At 51.0% G+C, this 22,030-nt stretch overlaps 1 protein-coding gene across 1 annotated transcript in view; it reads left to right on the plus strand.

Annotated features, from left to right (window-relative positions):
- The window catches only part of RFTN1 (raftlin, lipid raft linker 1), a 204,080-nt gene extending 182,316 nt beyond the window's left edge, over positions 1-21,764 (plus strand). The window contains exons 8-10 of the mRNA XM_082654829.1: positions 10,193-10,296; positions 12,571-12,652; positions 20,378-21,764. Coding sequence (XP_082510955.1) covers positions 10,193-10,296; positions 12,571-12,652; positions 20,378-20,785 — 594 coding nt within the window. The 3' untranslated portion in view covers positions 20,786-21,764. The remainder of the gene's footprint in view (positions 1-10,192; positions 10,297-12,570; positions 12,653-20,377) is intronic.
- Positions 21,765-22,030: the final 266 nt, after the last annotated feature.

A 22,030-nucleotide genomic window follows, 5' to 3' on the forward strand; every position in this document is an offset into this window, starting at 1 on the left:
CAGGACCAAATCACCTACCCGGCCTAGAATCTAGAAGAGTGATATCTTGCACTGCAGGTTTGGTTTTCCTGCCAGCTGGGCATGCGTGGTACTCCGGGAGAAGCCCGGACAGCATCTCGAGCGAGCACGCTCTCCCCCTGTGTGGGTTTTTAATCTCTCCCTCCCAGGGTATGCTGGTGGCAGTGTTGGGCCTCACGGTAGCTTGTCGTAAGTGAGACTTCAGGGCGGCGATGCCATGCCGGGTCACAGTGTATCTGGCATGTAGGAGATGAGGGCGTGGTGTGCCAGCTTTGAGAGCGGTGAGAAATTAGAAACCCCGAGCTCCATTCAGTAGTAGCTATTACATTCTATTTCTCTCTAATCAGATTAGGTGACTTTCGCTCCGATTTCCCTCCTAGAGGTTTGCTGGGTTATTTGGCTCTCCCTAGAATCATAATCTATCAGCTTCTGCTGTGGAATAAGGCACCCCGAAGCTTAGCGAATTGAAATAACCAGCCTTTATGGTTGTAGTGAGTGCACAGGTCAGCTGGGTGATTCTGCTGATCTGGGCTAAGCTCCTCTAACCTCAGCGGGGCTCCTCTAACCTCACTCTGCTTCTGTGTCACTGGCTGGTCGACTGGCGTCTCGCTGGTCCAAGATGGCGTCTCTCATGTCTGCTAGTTGCTTGGGCCACATGACTCTCGTCATCCAACAGGCCAGCCTGGGCTTGTCCTTGGTTCCCTGAGAGCAGGTAGAAGCAGCAAGGTCACTCGTGGCCTAGGCTTAGAACTATGATGTCACATCTACCATATCTGTTGGTCAGAGCAAGACCCAAGCCCAGCCTGAACTCAAGGGGTGGAGAAGTGGACTCTGCCTCTTTATGGGAGGAGCTGCAGAATGCCGTAAAGAGGCCTAGAGGCAGGGAAGTAATCATTGAGGCCATTTTTTGCGAACAGTGTATCTCAAATAATAATAACAGTCATTATTATTATTTTGTTGGGCTCTCAATAGGGCTGCAGAGTTTGTTGCCTTTCTCGCATGGGAGAGAAAATCAGGCAAAGATGTGAATTAACCAGCAGGGGTGGGTAAATAGTCCTAGAAAAGAAGCTTTCCACACACTGCATGTATTTTCCTCTGCCCCCTTTTCTATATCTGAGAGCTAAGCTTTTTTTTTTTAAACGTATTCTCTTTGAACGTTATGAAAGCCGAAGTTGTCTAAAATGAGACGGACGGCTTTCTTAGGCTCTATTATGTTGGCCTAATTACATATCAGCAAAATGTTTTTCTGGGGCATTGTGTGTAAAACAAAGAGGAAAACATCTCCAGCCGGCCCCAGCATCCTTGCCCCTCCCTCTGCTGGCAGAGGCAGTGGTCCTGCAGGAGGCCTGTGGGGGGATGGGGGCCAGGAAGGCAGGGCTGCTGCAGCTGCCACTGCCCTCAGATGGATTTGCCCTTTCCCCAGAGAGGACGAGTGGCACAGCCTCCCTTCCTCTCTCCTTCCCTCCAGCACACCTCATGGTGGCTTGCACCTGGGGAGGGACTGTATGTTTGCTCTCCCCACCCCCTGGACCGGGATCTCCTACAGCAGGAGAAGAGGCTCACACATCTTCGCTTCCCAGGTGTGTGGCACAGAACCAGGTTGGCTGGATGTGGAGAGTCATAAGTGAATAGTGGTACCTGGTATAGCCGTGCCCTTGGCGATACTGAAGGGCTCAGTGGCGTTTTCTGCAAGACCGCCGCAGTGTTACAGCCCCTACTTTCCAGTTGCTAAATGAAGATGAAATGTTCCTTCTTTCCAGCTTGGCATTCCCCTCTTCTGCCCTGCCCTTGCATCTCTACTTTCTATCACCTGAGAGCATGACTCTTATCTTCCCTGTGTGCCGTCATGGCCAGGGTCTCCGCTGGCCATGGCAACGTCAAGGCAGACCCCAGGTTTCCTGAGGACATGTTTACGTGCCAGCCACTTCCCTCCTGAAGCATCCTGGCTGTGGTCTCCTGAGACCTCCCGGTCTATCCAGAGATGGTTTTTCAGGCTCCGTGATGCTTGCCCTCTCAAGACATCAGATGGTGTGGATCTTTCTTCTTAAACGTGTTTCCTACCCTGGGCTGCCCTCCAGCCAGTTCCTCCCAGTTCAGGGCTCTTTATCATCTTCTGCTCTCCCCTCCCCAGGAGACCCAGTCCTCAGCCAGCCTCACCCCTCCTTGAGTTGTTCTCCGCCCGTATTGGCCAATGCCCCCAAGTCTTCATTTTCATCTAACCTTTCCCTGGCTTTAGACTGTGTATGAGTGCCCTGTTGCTGCTGTAACAAATTACTACAAACTTAGTGACTGAAAACAGCACAAATTTATTCTCTTAACAGTTCTGGAGGCCAAAAATCCAAAATGGGTCGTAAGGGATTATAATCAAGGGGTTGGCAGAGTTGCATTCTTTCTGGGAGAATCTGTTCCTTTCTTTCAACTTCTAGAGGCCAACCTGCTGGTGGCCAAGCACCCTGCCCTCTGTTCCCATCCTCACCTCTCCTTACCTGACTCTGACCCGCCTCCCGCCTCCCGTCTAAGGACCCTTTTGATCACATTGAACACACCTGGTTCATCTCCCCATCCCATGACCCTTAACTTCATCAATCCGCCGGATCCCTTTTACCATAGCAGACAGCCTCTTCCCAGGCCCCAGGATTTAGGACGTAGACATATTTGGGGGGAGTGAGTGGGCATTTTCCTTTCTACCATAGGAAGCATTCCCTCTCATTGTGGTCCTTGTCCCATATGCCTTGGTTCAATACATGAGCAGCCATTACCCATTATGTTGTTAGGCAGCATTATTTATTTAACAAGCCCAACACTGATTGACACAGGTGGTGTCCAGTGTTTTGCCATTGTGAACAGTTCTCCAGTGAATAACTCTGTACATTTGTCATTTTTTTATATACAGGATCCATTCCCAGAAGTGCGGTTGTTGGGTCAGAGGGTAAATGTATTTGTAATTTTGAGAGATACTGTCAAATTGTTCTCCCTGAGGTTGAATCTGTCCTCCTGCCAGCCATGTATGAGAATACTTGCCTCCCCACAGCCTTGTCAGCTAAGTAGTTCTCAAACTTTGGGGTTTTTCCAATATGAGAGGTGAAACTATGATATCACAGGGTAGTTTTGATTTCCACTTCTCTTATTGTGAGATTTAGTATGTTTTCCTCTGGTTTATGGCCATTAGAATTTCCTTTGCTGTGACTCTCTTCCTAGCCTCATCCCATCTTAAAATTTGGATTACTGGATTTCTTTTCTTATCAATTTTTAGGAGCTACTTTTTTGACTGTAATTTGAGCTACAAATAGTTTCCCATCTTGTCATTTGTCTCTTGCCTTTGCATAGCTCGTCGTTTGTCACGCAGTAGGGGTTTTATGTCACCAAATTTATGATTTTTTCTTTATGTTTTCTGGATTCTAAGATGTTTAGAAATGGCTTCCAGTAGGCCCTTTAAAAATTAATAAAACTGTGTTCAATGTGGGGAGTTGGACATAGGTAGCTATTTCTTCTCTCTTCTGAAAAATCCCAGTGAACTGATACTAAAAGAATGATAGATTTATTTGTAAATTTATTTGTAATCCCCAAATCAGTACTCTTGGTGCTTTCACAGTCACTTGCAGATGTATGCTTAGTGGCAAAAAAAAATTATGTTGCTGACATGCATGTTCCCAGCTAAGCTTTCTCATTTCAGCTGTCATGCTGTAAACAAGTGTCTTGTTCGCATTTCACTTAGTGCCACATTTTTCACATGCTTGTGCTTTTTGTTGGTGATTTCACTGTATAAAGTTGCCCCCAAGCATAGTGGTGCAGTACTGTCCTGTGTTCCTAAGAACAGGAAGGCTGAGATGTGCCTTATGGGGCAAATATGTGTGTTAGGTAAGCTTTGTTCAGGCGTGAGTTACAAATCTGACCTGAGGCTAACAGGAAGCTAACCCTGTATTTCCCCAGGAACAGTGGTTCAGTATCTGCTAATTCAGTGTTTGTGGCAACATTATAGAACAGAACTCCAACAAATAATGAAAAATGACTTTAGATGATAGATAGATAGATGGATAGAGACATAGGTAGGTAGGTAAGTAGGTATGTGGATGGATGGATGGATAGGAAGATAGATGATAGATAGATAGAGACATAGAGACAGATAGGTATGTAGATAGGTGGATGGATAGATACCCACAAGAACAAAAAGATTGGAAGAAGAGAAAGTAGAAGATGTGTGATTTCAACAGATTTTTAGAAGATGGAAGGTGCGTGGAGGAAGGCGGATTAATTTAGCAAAGTCGAGGAAGCAGCACCTGGGTGTAGAAGGGATCCTGAGGAAAGCTCTGGTCTTCAAAGCCTAAATCATTGCAGGATGGTGGGAGGTGAACTTCAGAGCTGAAAACTGGGGCATTGTGGTGAAGTCCTTACACAGTGTGGTAAGATCCCTGGCTCCAACCTCTGTCTTGTGCAACCTGGTGACTGCGGAGATAATTCAAGGATCAGACGAAACGACTTATAGAATATATGTATCCGTGAAACAAAACCAAGATGGTATAAAAAAGAAATGCTCAAAAGAGAAGAAAGAGCTTTGGGGTCTGAAAATAGGGCACCAGAACATTTTAAAACATACAAAAAGACTGGAAAACAAAATAAAGGACATCTTTCAGAAGGTAAAATTTTTAAAAAGTAAGAAAACAGGGGGAAAGAAAGGTAATAAAATTAACATATCAGTCCTACGTTTCGACTAATAGGAAGTCCAGAAAGAAAGAAGACAGAAATGGAAGAGAGAAAAATTATCAAAACATAAAAGAAAACCAAAACACTTTTCAGAGCCAAAGGACAAGAATCCTTTGAGTGCAAAGCCATTGAGTGTACAGCCCTTTAAGTAAACACACACACACACACACACACACACACACACGAAGGCATGTTGTGAAATTCTGGAACTTCATGGGGAAAAATATCCTAAAATCTTCCAAAGCAGCACAACAGATTACACTCAAAGTATTAGTAATCCAAGTAGATATCACAATAGCAATACTGACATCTAGAAGCTAGTGGAGCAATACTTCTAAAGTGTTAAAGGAGAAACAGATTTCAGCCTACACTTCTGTACCCAAACTTAGTTAAAAGTGAAGACAAAGACATTTTTAGGAGTTCGGGGATGCAAATAACTTCCAGGGCATTGTTTCCTAGGGAGCCACTAGAGGATATGCTCCAGCAAAATGAGGAGGAAATCAAAACAGAGAAGACACCAGCCATAGACAGTAGTGGAGGGAGAACACAGTCCTGTGAGGCATCCACACCAGATTGAAGCAAGCGTACAGAAAGTTCCAGAAATTATGTCTCCAAGTGGAAAAAAGTAGAACTAATATATTTAGGTACATGGGATAGTTATTGATGGGCAGGAAGAAGTGTTGGAACATGTGGAATGAATTAGTGATGGTTTCATGTACCACCACACAGATGAAATAAACTGAGGCCACAGTTAACTCCAGGAAAAATAAAGGACTTAATAATAAATATATTTAAATATTTAATATAAATAATATTATAATTATAATACAATAATAATTATTATATTTTACACATTTATTTTATATTTAATTATTATAATAAATATATTTAATATTTAATATAAATATATTTAAATAAATGTTAATATTTAAATTAATAATAAATATATTTTTTTAAAAAAAGAAGGTGTGGTCACAGTACATTACTTGACCCAGCAATATTTGCAATAACACAAACACAGACTTCTGATTTAATTAAAATTATATTCTAACCATTTGGGGCATCAGGAAAGAGAAAGTAAGAAATGTGAATGGGAGCTCTAAGCCTTCATTTCCCATGGTAGGAAATCAATAGATACCTAAAATTGATAAGTCAGGAAATCGTATATAAACAGGCCCTGCCAATTAGTGTTAGGCATTAGTGCTTCGGTAGCAATTTTACAAAAGACTCTTGCAGGCCTCTGGCTTCACATGCCCTCTCCGCGAAGGGAAGGGAAAGGAAGGGAAGCACCCAGCTGGTGCTTGTCTCCAATCATTGTTTCAGGTGTGGAGACCAGCCCAGAAGTCCTGCATACTTTTCAGACATGGAAATTGAATTCCTCTCTTCATTCACAGTCATGAATAAGGAGCAAAGTATCATCTTTTAAGCTGTTTTTCTCCCAGATTCTTCCAGAATGGAAACAAGGAGAAGAAAAGAAGAGCACACTGCCATCAGGATACAAACTTTCTCACTGGACCAATGTGTTACCTCCTAATATTCCCCTGCACAAAGGATCTTTGAAAGGATCAAAAGACACACGCATTTCTTAGCAAACTCTACGTCGTGTTGTTCTGTTTTGGGAGGGTAAGGGAAAGTTGTGTCGGATGCCTGTTTCTTTAGTGGATTTGCAACCACGGAGAAATTACAGGGAACAAAGGAAAAAGAGCCATAAATACAAATGAATCCCTTTTATACAAGTCAAAGAACCACAGGACATGCTTCATTTTTTTTTTTTAACACTCCAGGTGTGATCAGAGATTACGTATCCACACAGGAGAGTGGAGAGTTAATTAAAATTTTTGCACCTGTTCCCAGAAAGAAATGTCTTTTCGTTTGATAAGCGGGCTGGCTTTGGAGTGCTGTTTGTGCTTTTCTCTCCTCACTGGAGTGTCACAGAAAAGCAGATCAAAGAGAGCCTTCCATCCGATGCGTTTCCGACCACCTTTCTCAGCTAATGGACTTGAAAGCCTCTTCCACTGACTGCATGGAGTTCATGTCATATTTTAGAAATGTCGTCTTCTGACTGTGTTGATAATATGCAAACCGGCTTTGATAGGTGCTTGTGGAAAACCACATTAACCGTTAATTAAATCAAGACCAGCCCAGAGGGTTGGAGTGGGAGAGTCTGGCAGAATGAAACACCTCACCCCCTACCATTTGTATTTTACTTTTCAACCCGTCCTGTGACAGCCGGCTGGGAACACTTGTGATTGAACTCTCAGCTCTCTCGAGCAGGGTCATGTTTTGCTGTGTTTTCGCTTCTTCCTTTTAGTCTTTATGATTCTGTACCCTCTGGCTGACATCCCCTACCTTGAGGGGAAAAGCTGTCGGGGAGAAATCCTGCCGTCTTTCTCTTTAAGATGGTGAATGAGGGGAATAAAATAGAGCAAAGCAGAAGCAGCCCTTCGAGGCCTGTCTGGGCAGGCGGGTCAGGCGGCCTCAGGGGTGCCCATTGTCCCGCCGTGCTGGGTACCCGAGGAGAAAACCCGGCCGGGGCACAGGCACCAATAAAAGGACTCCATCCTGCCACTCAGGGCTTTGTGAGCACCACGCTTGTCCTGGTTGCCATGGCGACTGTCTGTGGCTGGTTTGTCAGAGTGCTTGATAAAGTGGGAAGGTTATTCTTGACAGACCCAAGTAATCTTAACCTTGCAGAGCTTGAGTGTGGATGGACCATTTTCTCTCTCTTCTCTTTAAATCAGGAATGCAGGGATGGGGGCACGGGTTCTCAGGATAAAGCTGCCACAGCAGGTGGTGAGGGCCCTGCCCAGCACAAGGGACACTGGCCGTAACTGGTGGAAGGGAGGTCCCGTGTGTCCGGGGACCAGCAGAGACAGGGGTGGCTGGGTCATCCGCTGCCGCCTCTGGCCTGAATGGGGGCTTCAGGGACGGGGCCAGAGTGGGGTTGCCTGTCCCTCTCCCGTCAGTTGGTTGTATTTGTACCTGTCTCTCCTCTCTTTTCCTTTTCTTCCTGCTCTCCTCCTTCATTAACTCCCCTTCCTCTCCTCCTTCCCTTGCCCCTTGCCCACCCACCCCCCTTCTTTTGTCCCCCACCTTCTCCCCTTCCCCCCTCCATTGCTTTCTGCTGAACCAGTATTAGTAACAGAGCAGAGCCTTTCAAAGTCCCCCGACTTCTCCCCTCCTGGAGGATGAAAGGAAAGGTAACAGCTTTCCTTTCGAGGAAATTCAAAAGTTAACAGCTGATCATTTCTGGCCACAAAATTGCAGACTCTTTTCTGTCATCCGTAGAAATCTAATTGATTATCTAGGCAGTACTTTTCAGACTTAGCTGCATCTCAACTACTGGAAGCACTCTTTAAAAAATATAGAGCTACCGTATTATCCAGCAGTTCCACTCCTGGGTATGTATCCGAAGAAAAGAAAACACCAATTAGAAAAGATACATGCACCCCAGTGTTCATAGCAGCATTATTTATCATTGCTAAGATACAGAAGGAACCCAAGTGTCCATCAATAGATGAATGGATAAAGAAGATGTGGTACATATATACAATGGAATACTATGCAGCCATAAAACGAATGAAATAATGCCATTTGCAGCAACATGGATGGACCTGGGGGGTATTATGCTTATTAGTGAAATAAGTCAGACAGAGAAAGACAGATACTTTATGTTTCCACTTATATATGAAATCTAAAAAATAAAATGAATGAATATAACAAATCAGAAACAGACTCACAGATATAGAGAACAAACTAATGGTTATCAGTGGGGAGAAGGAAGGGGGGAGGGGCAAGATAGGTAAAGGGGATTAAGAGGTACAAACTACTATGTATAAAATAGATAAGATACAAGGATGTAATGTACAGCACAGGGAATATTATTTTATAATAACTTTATATGGAGTATAATCTATAAAAATATTGAATCACTATGGGGTATGCCTGAAATTAATATAACATTGTAACTCAACAGCACTTCAATTAAGAAAAGAAAAAAAAACAGACCCATGGGTCCCACCCCCAGAGTTTCTGATTGTGCAGGTCTGGGTGGGGTCCCAAGACTCTATTTCTAACAAGTTCCCAGGTGATGCTGCTGGCTCGGGGACCACACTTTGAGAACCACTGACATAGGCCAAGACTTTATATAGTTGAGGCTCCCCGAGAGTACGTTGGTTGCCCGGTAACCACGCTGGGATGGATGCCCAGTGATAGGAGTTTTAAAAGCCTTTGGGAGAAGCAGGGCTGGTTGTTCCCTCATCTCTCTTCTGGCCCCTGGTTCTGTCCCCAAAAGGCCTCCAGCGGGATAACCCCTCACCGTGGGCGGTCCCCTCTGAGCAGCGCCGCTCCCCAGGGGATCCTCTTCTCAGCGCTCCAGGCCCCTCGCGGTCTGCCATTTGTCTGTGCTGAGGCCCCCCCCTGGAATGCCTCTTCCCCAGCTCCGCCTGTCCATCTCCACCCAGCCCCTGAGCCCCAGGAAGCCCGCCCTGACCACAATCGCACCATCTTTTTGCTAACAGTCCAGCCTCATGGCCCTGCCAGTGGGCTGTTTTGTATTTCGGTCACATGCGTGTTTGTGCCGTGGCCTCTGCTGGACTGAACTCCAGCAGCAGGACTGTGCCTTCGTTCACCTCCAGCCCACCTGGGCTCCAGGTTACTTGCTGAATGAGTCCTGTGGCGGCCTCCGCTGGAAGGACTCTACACACGTGTCAGCAGTGTTTGAAGCCATTACCAGGAGCTGACCGAGCAGAGAGTGGGTGCAGAGTCTACGCAGGGAGGGCGGGGGCTGGAGTCGGAAGTTAGAAAGCAGGATGTGAGGCCCGGGCTGGCGGCTTCACAATGGGATTGTCTCCCTGTGGGGGCAGGACTGGGTTTTTAAATTGAAAGGCAAACGTCAGTCCCCTCCCCCCGCTCCTCCCTGATTCCAAATGAAACAACTTTCATCTACTCCTTTACGGCAGGATGTGTAACACAGGTGAAGCGCCCTGTTTGTGTGCACGTGCAGGGGGTGTGTGTGTGTGTGTGTGTGTGTGTGTGTGTGTGTGTGTGTGTTGCTGCTGTGGCTGCATGCAGATGACTCGATCATCCCCACAAGATGCTCTGAAACCATCCAAGCAGCGGGTGTTGTCATGGGCTTAGGTACGTCTTGGAGGAGAAGTGATGGTGTTTCTTCAGTGAAACTCACAGGAGGCTATTTGTCCAGACAAGAATAAAACAAAATGAATGGATCAACCCTTTGGCTCTGTCTCTTTGCCAACTGCACAGACTGAGTCGGGGCTGGAAAGAAATCCCATGTTGGCAGTTGGGCTCCAAGCTCTTGAAGCATCTTCGGAGCTGGAGTAGAGCCCCAGGCTACAGGGCATCCCGCCCCTTTCTGCTTTGTTGGGTTGGTGGATTGGACGGTCCCCTCTCCGTCCCTCAGACGTCATTGGCTTGAGGCAGCTGCAGCCCTGACTGTGGCCTTTCTCCCCAGGGTGTCGAGGTGCAGACAGACTACGTGCCCCTGCTGAACTCTCTGGCCGCCTACGGCTGGCAACTCACCTGTGTGCTGCCAACTCCTGTCGTCAAGACAACGAGGTAACAATAACCATCATTACTGTTACTGAACACTTGCACTGTTCCCCATAAGCTCTTCCTTGCGTAACTTATTGAATCCCTGTGAGTCTGGGGCTGTTACATCAGTCCTCTACCTGGGAAACGGCAGGGTCAGGATTTCAGAGTCTTAACTACTCCCCCACCCAGAGCACCCCTCTTCCCACGTGGGGAGCTGGGCTAGGCAGGCACGTTGCTGGCATGCATGCAAAGTCTCATCTCGGCCTCAAAAAATCCTGTGAGGTGAGGTGGGATTTTTTTGGTTGTATTTAACCGATTTTATAGCTGAGGAAAGTGTGGCCGGGGAGGTTGAAGCGCTAGCCCAAGGTCATGGAGCTGGTCAGTAGCCCCACCAAGGGGACATGAGGCCCTGGAGTCTCAGCCCCGGCTGTGGCCCTCCCTACGATTTCACGTTCATGGTCGTTTGTCCACCCTCAGCTCTGCCTGCCGTCCCTTGAGCCCGTGGGCTTATCCTAGTCTTACCAACCCTAAAAGCCCTTCCATCTGTCTTTTGGGTTTGCTATCAAGCTGGTCCTTCTAACTACCTGTGGGGTGGTGAGCATAGATGTGGTTCCCATTTTACAGATGAAGAAACGGAGGCTCAGAGAGGCTCCATCACATACCCAAGGCCACACAGCCAGCAAGTGGCAGAACCCGCGACTAGACCCTCAGTCTACAACGGGCCACCACTTTGCTGACCTCTGGGGGTGCCCCCTCCCATGGCCCTCAGCCCCACGCTACCTGAGTCCTGCTGCATACTCACGCCCGCAGGTGATGGACGGCCTGAGGCAAGCCTAGTGACCCGGGCGACAGCAGGCGGTGCAGCCCCAGAGCACAGACAGAGGCGGGAGTGTGGGCGCCCATCACTGCCTCTCCTGGGCCCTCATCACGTCCCCCATGCCCCGGGTCTGTGCAGCTGCAGGAGCCAGTCTGCAGCCGCCCTTGGGCCCTGCGCCACTGGGAGATTTCCGTATTGCTTCTTGGCCAAGATTTCTGTGGGCACAGGGTGGTGCCGTGGAGGGGAAGGAACTCCGGGTTTGTGACCCAGAGCTTGAACCCAAGTCCTGAGTCAGCCGATTGCTGTCTACCTTGGTCAAGTCCACGTAGCTTCTTTGAGCCAGTTTCCTAGTCCGTGCAACTAAGAATGCTGCCTGCCTTCCGTTCCAGAGGACAAGAGCCCCCCTGAGAATGTATTTGAACGTGAAGCCCCCGCTGGCTCTGTGCTCGCAGCCCGGAGGGTAGGGACGGTCTCTCTGTCTCAAGCAGTCCCACCTTCTAAATAAGCCTCCATGATCCTCCACCTTCCTGGCCTTAAATGACCCTTGCGGTGGAGTGGAGAGTACACGGACCGGGCAGAATCCCCGCTGTGTGACCCCTGGCCTGCTCCTCGACCAAGCTGAGCTGTCCTGTCCTGTCCCGTTGGTGGAAGTAGGGGTCCCATTGTTTGGAGCGCCGGGTGCAATCGCCCAGCCCGGCCGGAGCACAAAATAGAAAATGCTAGTGTCCTCTACCTCCTTTCCCTCCAGCACCCCATGTAGTGACACATCACCTCAGCAGAGAAGACGTTTGCCAAATAGAGGTTTAAGAAAGTGATCCGGAGGCGCGGGGTTCGCGGTGGCCAGAAAACAATGATCTCCATCACAATATTTCTAGCACCTTTAAAGGCAGCTCCTTGAGAGCCTGCCTTCCTGGGAGGAAGGCGCACCCCCTGTGCCATAAAAATGAATAGTGCCCCAGCCCGTTCGTTAATGCCAGTTCCCGCTGCTCACAAGGGTGACTCAGGGTGACTCAGGGTGGTGGCCGGGACCCGTGCACAGCCAGGCCCTCTGCCCAAGCTCCTGTAATCGCTCAGGTCCTCACTGGCCACCCATTCCAGGCCAACCAGGTCCCTCCTCGGCCTCATTCCCAGACTTGGAAGAGGCCTCCACCCTCTGATATTCACTGAGGCCACTTTGTCATCATTTGGCCAAGATGGTAGCTGTCATTTCACATCATGGGAAAGGGGGTTTTCAGCCAGGAAGCTGCCTTTCAAGGATGCACACAGAGCTTTAGTTGGGCCCCTGCGATAGCAAGCAAGGGTGGGTGGCCTGGGGGTGGGAAGGTGGGGGGCTTCTTGACCTCCGACCTCTCACTCTCGGGCGGCCACCTTCCTTCCCACGGGCAGCCGGCCTGGATGAAGTTCAGGACGGCGGCCTCCGTGTGAGGTGCGGGGCTCCTCTAGGTATAAAGGACTCATTCTCAGCTCTGCCTGTGTTACAGGGAGGGGAACGTATCCACCAAGCAGATTGTCTTTCTTCAGAGACCGTGTCTACCTCAGAAAATCAAGAAGAAGGAATCAAAGGTGAGTGACCTTGGCTGCTTTGTTTTGCTTGCTCTGTTTTGCTCACCAGAGCCTGGGGACACCTGAGCCCCTCACGACATGAGTCACATCCGGGGCAGGGAGGGCACCGGAGGGCCTTGTCGCTGGTCTCCTCCTGCGAGGATGCCCAAGCCACCAGCATTCACGAGGCTGAAGGGGGAGTGGGAAGGCAGCTGCAGCGTGACTCGGGCTGGGACGGCTGAGCTCATGCCCAGCTTCTCTGTATCTCTTAATCTCGTTACAAGCTGGTTGACGCCCTGCCCTGCCCGTGGGTCCCTTGGGACATCAGAAGTTTGAGGAGCTTGGCAGAGAGAACCTGCCAGACGACCTTCCCCACAGGCCCTGCCCTGCAGGTCTGAGTGGCAGTGGCTGGTACAGACAGAGGTCATCTCCCCTGTGGAGTGAGTCCTCAGGCCAGGCTGTCCTGGGGTGGCCAGGGGCCTTCCCCCTCTCCCTGGACGTCACGTGAACTGTCCCAGAAACACAGTGGCACTGAGAGACGTGGCCGTTCTCAGAGTTTTTCCCATGTTTCCTGAGACTGAGGCCAAGTCCTCCCCTTGTGTGACGTGATTCCGATGCCTCACACCCCCGTGTTCACGGTCACTCGGGAAGAGTCGAGGGAAGCTGCCAAGCCCCTGGAGCCAGCTGGCTCCCCCTGTGACGGGCAAGGCCACACTGTGGGGCAGAGCCCACCGGACCCGCCCGTCCCCTCGCCGCGCACCATCCCCGAGCTCCCCACCCGCGGTTCCTCATGTTCTTGGGACGTGGAGCCCGGACGGCAGCACCAAGCCAGTGAACAGATTGGAGCAGCCCCTCTGCAGCCAACAAATCCGAGGGGGGGGGCGGCCACTGGTGGGAGGAACGCCAAGGAAGTAGCTCCGGAGCCAGCTGGGGTGCAGTGCAGAGGAAGGGCTCTCCAAGCTCGGAGATGCCAGTGTGACAGGTGACAGCAGCAGAGGACCAGAGGCAGCCACCGAAGCCACCATTGCCCACCAGGAGCAGCCAGCCACCAGCTGGAAGACGGATGGCCCCGGGCTGCCACCAGCCACGGCTTTGCCTGGGCTGTGGAGCCGCGTGCATTCACGCAGGGACATTCTAGCAGCACCGCCGAGGTCTCCCGCCAGACGCCAGGCAAAGCCCAGCTTTTGCCCTGACGAGGAGGGCGTGGTGCTGCCTTTTCCTGCCAGCGCGTCCTGGTTGCGGTGCCAGCAGATCCCAAAGGACAGACAGGCGGCTTGATCCTGGTGAAGGCTGCGCATCTCACCCAGGGGACAAGCCAGTGGAAACCCGAGGCCGGGGGGACGTTAGGGGTAGAGCTCTAAGGCTGCTGTAAGAAAGTAGAACAGCGTGCCTCAGGGGAAATCCAGGGAGGTGGGAGTCAGCCTTTTCTGGGCGGTAGAGACGTCCACCCCCAGTGAGCTGCACGAACCCGGGCAGACCTGCTCATTCCAGGGCTTGGGGTGACAAGCACTGTCCTCTGTGTGACCTGGGGAGGCCACCTCACTGTTACAGCCCCAGATGGGGGGACTGTAGCATCCCATCACCCCCATCATCCACTCCTCGCTCAGCTGACGGGTCATCGTCCTGCTCCCAGGAGACGGTGCCCCCCGCCCCGTGGCCATGGCTCCATCCTCACCATGCCCTAGACCCCGCGTCACTGACACCGTTCATGCCCTCCATCGCTCGAAGCACTGTTTTCTCTCGGCTGTCCCACCACTCGCCTGGTTTCCCACCTAGTTCCTCATTTCTAGCCCCGTTTCTCCCCATTTTCCCTCACCTCTTCCTTAGAAAATCTCATCCACCCCCAGAGTGAGAAAATCTCACTCACCACCTCTGTGTCAACGAGTCTTACCTCTGCATGTTCAGCCCTGGCTTCTCCCCTGGGACCCCAGCTCCACCTGCCCTGCGGCTACTTGTGACCTTGCCCTTTCCCGCACCGGCCGTCACCCCACCCCCCGACCTTAGAGGAACAGCGCTTCCATGGCCCAGAGGCTCCCACACACCTAGAGGTCGCCCTCGGTGCTTCCATCTCCTTCCCACCATATTCAGTCTGTCCTTAAGGCACATCTGTTTTAGGTCCTAGACACTCTGGAACCCCCTCTTCTCTCCATCACCACCAGCCTGGACTACTCCGATCTCCTGATGATAGGTGTCCCCTTCAGATATGTTCTCCACTCAGAGCCAAAGTGAACTTTCAAAAAAAGTAAATTGAATCGTGTCACTCCACTGCTTAAAATGGTTCTAAAGCTTTGGGTTTTTCTTAAGATAAAGAGGGAAGCCTGTACGGCTTCCCACACGGCCCTGTGGGATCTGGCCCCCATCTTCTGCATTCCAGCCACTCTGGCCTTCATGCGCGTCCATGCCCCCTCGCTGCCACAGGGCCTTTGCTTGGGCAGTTCCTCTGCCCCAGATGTTCTCTTCCTTTGTATTTTTTGGGGATGGTGTTCTCTCCTTTTAGACCAAGCCAGGCTCCTCTGTGATTCACTGGGAAGAGCCACGTTCCTCTCCTCTCCGTTTCTAATTATTTGGGATCAATCCTCCACCAGTAGAATCAGACGTTCATTCTGTGAGAACAGACCCTTTTGGTCCTCACTGTTGTATGCCCAGTGCCTGGCTTTTAGTTAGTACTCAACAAATACTTGCTGGATCAATGAGTGAATAATCAAACTTCTGAGCCCGGGACATGCACAGTATGTCTAGCACTGAAATTTCAGACAAGAGATTGCAAGATTCAAACACCAAGGCTGCAGCGTATTTAGCCCTCTTCAATCAGCCAAGTGGACAAAAGCCTCCAGTCAAGACCTTTCACCGTTTGAAAGAAACCTCTCTGTGTACCTCTGAGTGTGGCTTTCAAAGCAAATAGTAACCTCCTTGGAAGGTAACAGGTGATTTCTACGACACGGGAGAAGTCTGCCTTCCCACTAAATTACTTGAAGTGGAGGCAGATACGGATGGTTTCTTAATGTGTGAATGAAATCACCAGCCCTGCTGACGTGGAGCTCTGGACACACACGCTGCTGTAAAGCGGAGGATTTTTCCTTTTCTGCACGCACTTCTGGCATGGACCGCTAGTCGGGGTTTTTCTGTTTAGGTTCCGGCAGTACACTCACGTGCCACACACACACCCGGCTCAGGAAGGCCCATCCACCCTGCTCAACTTGCAGCTGCTGGTTGGGTTCAGAGACTCACCCTGGAACTGCTCAGGCTGTGCATGCTACAGTTCTCCCCTCAGAGCCTGCGCACGGAAAGCTCTACCGCCTCGGATCTGAAATACAGTCGACCCTTGAACAACGTGGAGGTTAATCCGAGTGTAATTTGTAGTGGGCCCTCCGTATCCAAGGTTCACTGACCCGAGGATGCAACCAACCACTGACCGAACAGCACTGTAGTTTTTACTCTTGCCAACCATCCGCGTGTAAGTGGACCTGCATCGTCCAAGGGCCAAGTGTAGTTTTGGTTGTTCCATAAAGACTGTGACTGTGACTTTGGGCAAGTTACTTAACCCCTCTGAACCTCTACCTGCTTATCATAATAATGGTGGTAACAATGCCTAATGAGAGTACCGCTTTGGGGATTCAGGGAAATGGGAAAGCTTGTCCCAGTGTGAGACACTCAGAACATTTAGCTTTTAGATTATATAGACCCTGAGTTTGGGCCACTGCTACTTCCCTGCTTCATGAGAATGTTCCCTTCAAAAGGAGAGAAGGAAAGGAGAAGGCTCCAGCCAGAGCCTCCGGGTGACCTGGCTGCAGCACCGGGACAGCTGTGGTGGCTTGGGGACCCCGGGCAGCTTGGGGAGTCAGTGACATCACCACTCCCCATCTGAGGACACAGAAAACGGTGCAGTCCTCGAAGACATTTGGCCTGGCAGGTTTTTCTGGGATGACTCCGAAGGACAGAAAAACATGGGCTGGAGTAGTTCCCATCCAGCTCGGCATGGACAGTCCCAAATCTTTCTCTGCCCAGCAGCCCAGGCAGGGTCCTGGAGAAAGTGGCTGGTGTGCCCGCCACAGGCCCTTTCCAGTCTGTGTCCTTCTGTCGTATTATATCAGGAGATCAATGCAGTGTCCTCTACAGGAAACTGGATATGGCCAGGTACCCGGGGAACCATGAGTCTGTTGTTCATTTATAGCAAGAGCAGCCTCTGAGAGGACATCGGGTTTGCATTAGAAAATAGCCAGGGTCCAGGATGGAGTCTGGTACAGGTAGAATGGGCACAGCTATACACCGCCCACCCGCAGAGGGTGCTGTGCCCATCCACTACGGTGTGGGTTGGCCCCTGGGGTGTGCACCCAGACCTGGGGGCAGGGGCAGCTCTTTTGGAGATGAATAACTTGCCCAAAGACAGACAGCTAACGAATGCCAGAACCGAGGTTTGAACCGGGGTCTCAGCCACCACACTACGTGTAACGCTTGGGTGTCTTAGCATTTAGGGCCTTTCGGCCGAAGCAATCTCCCCAGTTTTCTGGCAAAAGTAAAACTTCCTCTAGCTTCTCTGAGAGTTGACTGCCTTTCAGATCGCTATATGTAGGCCCGTTTGACTGGCCTTTTTCTAAGAACATGCAAAATGCAGAGGGTCTGTTTGGAGACATCCATTAAAAAAAAAAAAAAAAGGGCTCTTCCATTTGGGCTGGGATTAAAATGCAGCAGCTTCTGCACACAACAAGGCAGCAGTTATGAAGCATGATTGCGTGGTACCCAAGAGCTGGTACCCAAGAGCCATGCAGGGCTGGCACTGGAGGCTGCAGCATCTGTGCTGAGGTCAGAGGTCCTGGTCCTGCACTGGTGGTTAGGGGGCCCCAAGATGCCTGCTTGTCAGTGTCTACTGAAGTGGGTGCCTTTGGGTTGGGGTCTGAGGCACCACTTCACCTGCAGAGGGGGTCCATTGTTGCAAACTCATGGCTTGGGTGGAAGAAACCCAAACTACCCCCAGAGGGAAGTCCATCAGCCATCGTACAAGAGAACCCCCAAAAAGGAGTGCCCTGGGGAAACCCAGCCAACGCTGTAGGTGAACTCATTTGGGATTTGCAGGGAGGGCGGGTGGAGGAAGACAGGATCAATGTTAAATCCTAACCTCAGCACGCACTTCACTCTTTTTCCTCTTCTTTGATGGAATATTCAAATTTACCAGTCTTGTCCAAAAGGGGCTCAACACATGAAGCCCAGGTTGTGTTCAGCCTCGGAGCCCTGAGTGTGTTTAGGCAGATGTCTTATTTGAGGAAGTAGGCTTCTACCACCGAAAACGCCACAGAGTTGGCAGATTTTTAAGAATTTACATAGCACATTTTTGCTTCTTCCTAGCAAAGTACTCAGATTTATCTATGCATGGTAAAGCCTTAGGAAATGGTTTTCCACTGATGGTGCAGCTGCCCTCCTGGGCTCCCCTCTCTAGCCTCGCCAGAAGTCATTCGAACGGACGGCTCCCTTTATCTTGCTTTCAGTCACAGAATGGCTTAGATTTAAGTCCATATTTGGTGAAACCAGTGTGCTGCGACTCAAGTGGAAAGAAATGAAACGAAAGAAAGAAGTGGAACTTCAAGCGCAACCACGTGTCCCTGGGGCCCGGAGCTGCACCTGCGGGGTGGCCGAGGCTCTTGCCCGGGGTCCAGGCCCCCGATTCTCTTCCCAGCAAGACCCGTCTCTCCCCGGGGCCTCCTGACTCCAGTCCTCCCCCACCCAGCACTCTCGGGGCTTCGCTCTTGTTCTCCGTGCCTCTCACAGCTGGGCCTGGCACGTCCCCAGGACCCTGTGGCTGGTGTCACCCCAGGTGTGCAGCACGCAGCTCCCGGCCTCTGACTCTGAGCACCGGGGACCGGGGCCCCAGGATGGCAGGGCTCAGAGGGGCCTTTGCTCAGGAAGACTGGGGGACCCCTTACGTTTGGGGAGTGGAAGAAGGCCACAGTTCTCGCTGCGTTGTTACCCAGGAGTGCATCCCTCTTTTGTAAACACAAGGACCCATTTCTCCGAGTCTTCCTTTACTACCCTTCACGTTTCTGTGTCTGCTGCGGCTCATTCGCCCGGATTTATTCCAAGCACACAGGCTCCCAAACTGTCTTCCTCCAGAGCAGCTCCTGCTGTCAGCAGACTCAGCAGGACTTTGAATTTTTCCCCCTCTTTTCTCCCTCAAATTAATTTCTCTTTCTGGAGATCAGCCAGACCTGATGTGTGGATGCACCAGTAACTCCTCACTGAGCCCCAAGCTGTGTTTTGACTCTTAAAATTCCAGGACTGGCTCCCCTGAAACAGGGAGCTTGGCCAACTTGGCCGGGCTCTGCCGTCCTTCCATTCATCCATCTCACAAAAGGTTTTGAGCACCTTCTCTGTGCCAGGCTCCATGCTGTATCCCAGGGATGCAGGGGTGCAGAGGGACAGATGGCATCCCTGACCTTCTGGACTCACATCTTGTGTCAGTAATGGTAACGGCAGACACACTGGTGTATTGTGTGCTGGGCACAGTGCTAAGCCTGCTGTGTGGATTATTGCATCATTGAATCGAAATAAATACCCTCTAAGGCAGAGTTTGGCAAACTACGGCTCTCAGGCCGAATCCGGCCCACTGCCTGTTTTTGTAGATAAAGCTTTATTGGAACACAGTCATGCCCGTTTGCTCACGTGTTACCCATGACTGCTTTTGTGCTATGGCAGAGTTGAATGGCTGCAACAGAGAACATAAGGCTGCAAAGCCTGAAATAGTTATTACCTGCCTCTGTACAGAAAAAGTTATCGACCCTGATTTAAGTTAGGGTTACTCCCCCCATTGTATAGATGAGAACACAGGCCAGTCTGGGGCGGGGGCGGTGGACGCTTCACATGGGCGGTCTCCCTCCACGGCTTTGATGTGACCCCGTCCTTGCCCAGCTCTGTTGCTGACTGTGCGCTTGATCCTCTCTGAGCTCCATAGACTTCCCTGTCACACAGGGAAATGCAGGTGGGGCTCCCTGGGAAGCAGCATCTGAGATGGATTTGGATGCGGTTTTAGGGGGAGTGCCCTTGGGAATAACACCTGTTGGGGAAGGAGGGCGCAGGAGTGGGCAGAGGGAGATGTTGGGCTGTGATCGTAGCTCTGGAGCAGGGATGGTCTTTTAGAGTTGCCCAGAGTTGGAAACAGGAGGATGGGCCGTTGTCCATGCCTGGACCAGTCATTGGTCGTAGCTTGCCCCCAGAAGGGAGTGAGACCTTTGGGGAGGTGGCCGGACTCAGAGAGGAGCTTGGCTGGGGGCTGTCAGCCTGCCCATCCTACAGGGGGACCTGAGCACCCGGGTTCAGTGCCCTTCTGGCTGGGGTGATCTGATGAGGCGGTGACCAGTGCGTGGTATCTGTAGCTGCTCAGAGTGGAAAGGAGTGGCCGGAGCCATGGCACTTAGGAAGAACAGGCCCGTGTCCCCTCACCCATCCTTGTCCTCCAAACGATAGGATTTCAGCACCTTCTTTTGGTATGGGGCCAGCTGAAAGAAATACCCCTCGTCCCCTACAAAACCCTGGAATCCACATCTAAAATACAGGCCACGGCAGGATCGGCGGGCTCTGGGTGGGTGTGACGTTTGGGCTGTGATTGGGTTTGGTGCCAGGAATGCCCTGCTCCGGGAACACCGGGCATGGCGTATTGCTGCCAGAAGTGACGTGGGCGTGAATGCAAACAGACATCCAGGGGAAGCTCTAGATTCACCGAGGATGCATGTATTTATCCCCATCGTCTCTGGTTTCTAGTTTCAGTGGCGATTCTCCCGAGACGAAATGCACAACAGGCAGATGAGGAAATCCAGAGGTAAACTCGGTGCCAGAGAAAAGCAGCAGGCAGAGGAAAATGAGAGGAATCCAGAAGACCAGCTCCCCGAAGCCGGAGACGTGGAAAACCATGTGCCGGGGCTGCAGCAGGAGGACTGGGCCTCCGTCGGGGTGAAGGTCCCTGTGCAGGCGGAGGTCCCGGGAGAAAAGCTGTGTCCTGACGGCCGGCTCTGGGTGGAGGCTGGGGCCGTGCAGAACGGTCCCTTCGGCCACAGCCCCGCCCCGGCAGGGGGCTGCACTGGGCACCCCAGTCCTGATCCTAGAGAGGATGCCGGGGAGGGGGATGCTGAGGAGGTGGCTGCAGAGCCCGCAGCAGCAGAGGACAACTGAGGCTCAGCAGGTGGTGCTGAGGCGTGACGAGCTGGCAGACCTGGGGCACGGTGCCAGCTGAGCTGGGGGCTGATGTGCCCTGGTGTCACGTGTTACCCTTCGGCTTGGCTTGACCTCTCCTTGCGAGCTTACCTGAGCCCTCCGAGGAAGAGCTGGCTCCCTGACAGTGTTGGTTTCTGCACATCCATTTGAAATGTGTCATAAGGCCCTGGTGTTAGAACACAAGAGGACAGGTTACTTCCAGACATGCGGGCTGGAGGCCCAGCCCCGGCTCCACACCACTCCTCCAGGGAGGGGCTGGGCCATCCAGTGCCTGTGCCCACCCCCACCCAGAGCCTCCAGGGGGCCTTCGGGCCAAATCCCCGGGCCTCCCTGTCTACAAGTCAAGGCTGAGTTGTTCATCCCCACACCCCAAGATGGCCGTGTCCAGCCCGTGCTGTCTGCTGCAGCTACTTGGTGATTGTAACAACCCCTGGTGCCCAGTCGGGCTGCCTTTCTCCATCTAACCCCCACCCGGACCTTGCTGCTTTGGCAAAGAAAATAACATTGGGAGGGGAGGTGCCCCACCTCCTGGCTTTTCTCCAAGTGTTCCCATAGATACTGGTAATCTGAAAATGAAGAGGTAATTCTGTGTGTGTACCCACTCTTGCAGAATGTCCAAGAAAGTATTCTGTGTTAGTGTTAATGCCAAAAATTTTTTTAAAGATTTTGTATTCAGCACATCACATGAACACACGTTCTTTCTGTCATTTCAAGGCAAACCGACTGGCGGCGAGCCCTTGTTACGTGCTATTTTAATCATGTGTCATTAGCCAAGTCACTTCCCATGTATGCTATTATGTGTTTATATCGTCCAGAATGTGGCTTTAAGTAGATGCAGCTGGCAAACCTTGGAGAGAGTGTCAACCGTCTTGACCAACATCCTGTCTCTTCTCTTTCTTGTTTAGTTACTTAAAGCAATAAATCATCTATGAGTTTAGTGCACTGTGAGTATTGAGTATTTATCATGTTGCAGCGACAAGTCCTATAGCCTCGTGTCCCCTATTCACGCTTCCTAAGTTTCTAACTCCTGGCAGCAGCTGGATGACTTTGGAGTAGAGATCAAAGCTTCTGTGGAAGCAGCAGAGCCAGCTGAGCATGCTCTGCTTTCTCGTCATTTGTAGAAAGAAGACAAAAAGCAGGATTCAGGTGCCACCAGGTAAGTCAGGGCACGGCCATCTCCCATCACCCCGGGGTGGTGGAGAC

This window comes from Grampus griseus, assembly GCF_964374135.1.
Source record: "Grampus griseus genome assembly, chromosome: 5".
NCBI lineage: Eukaryota > Metazoa > Chordata > Mammalia > Artiodactyla > Delphinidae > Grampus > Grampus griseus.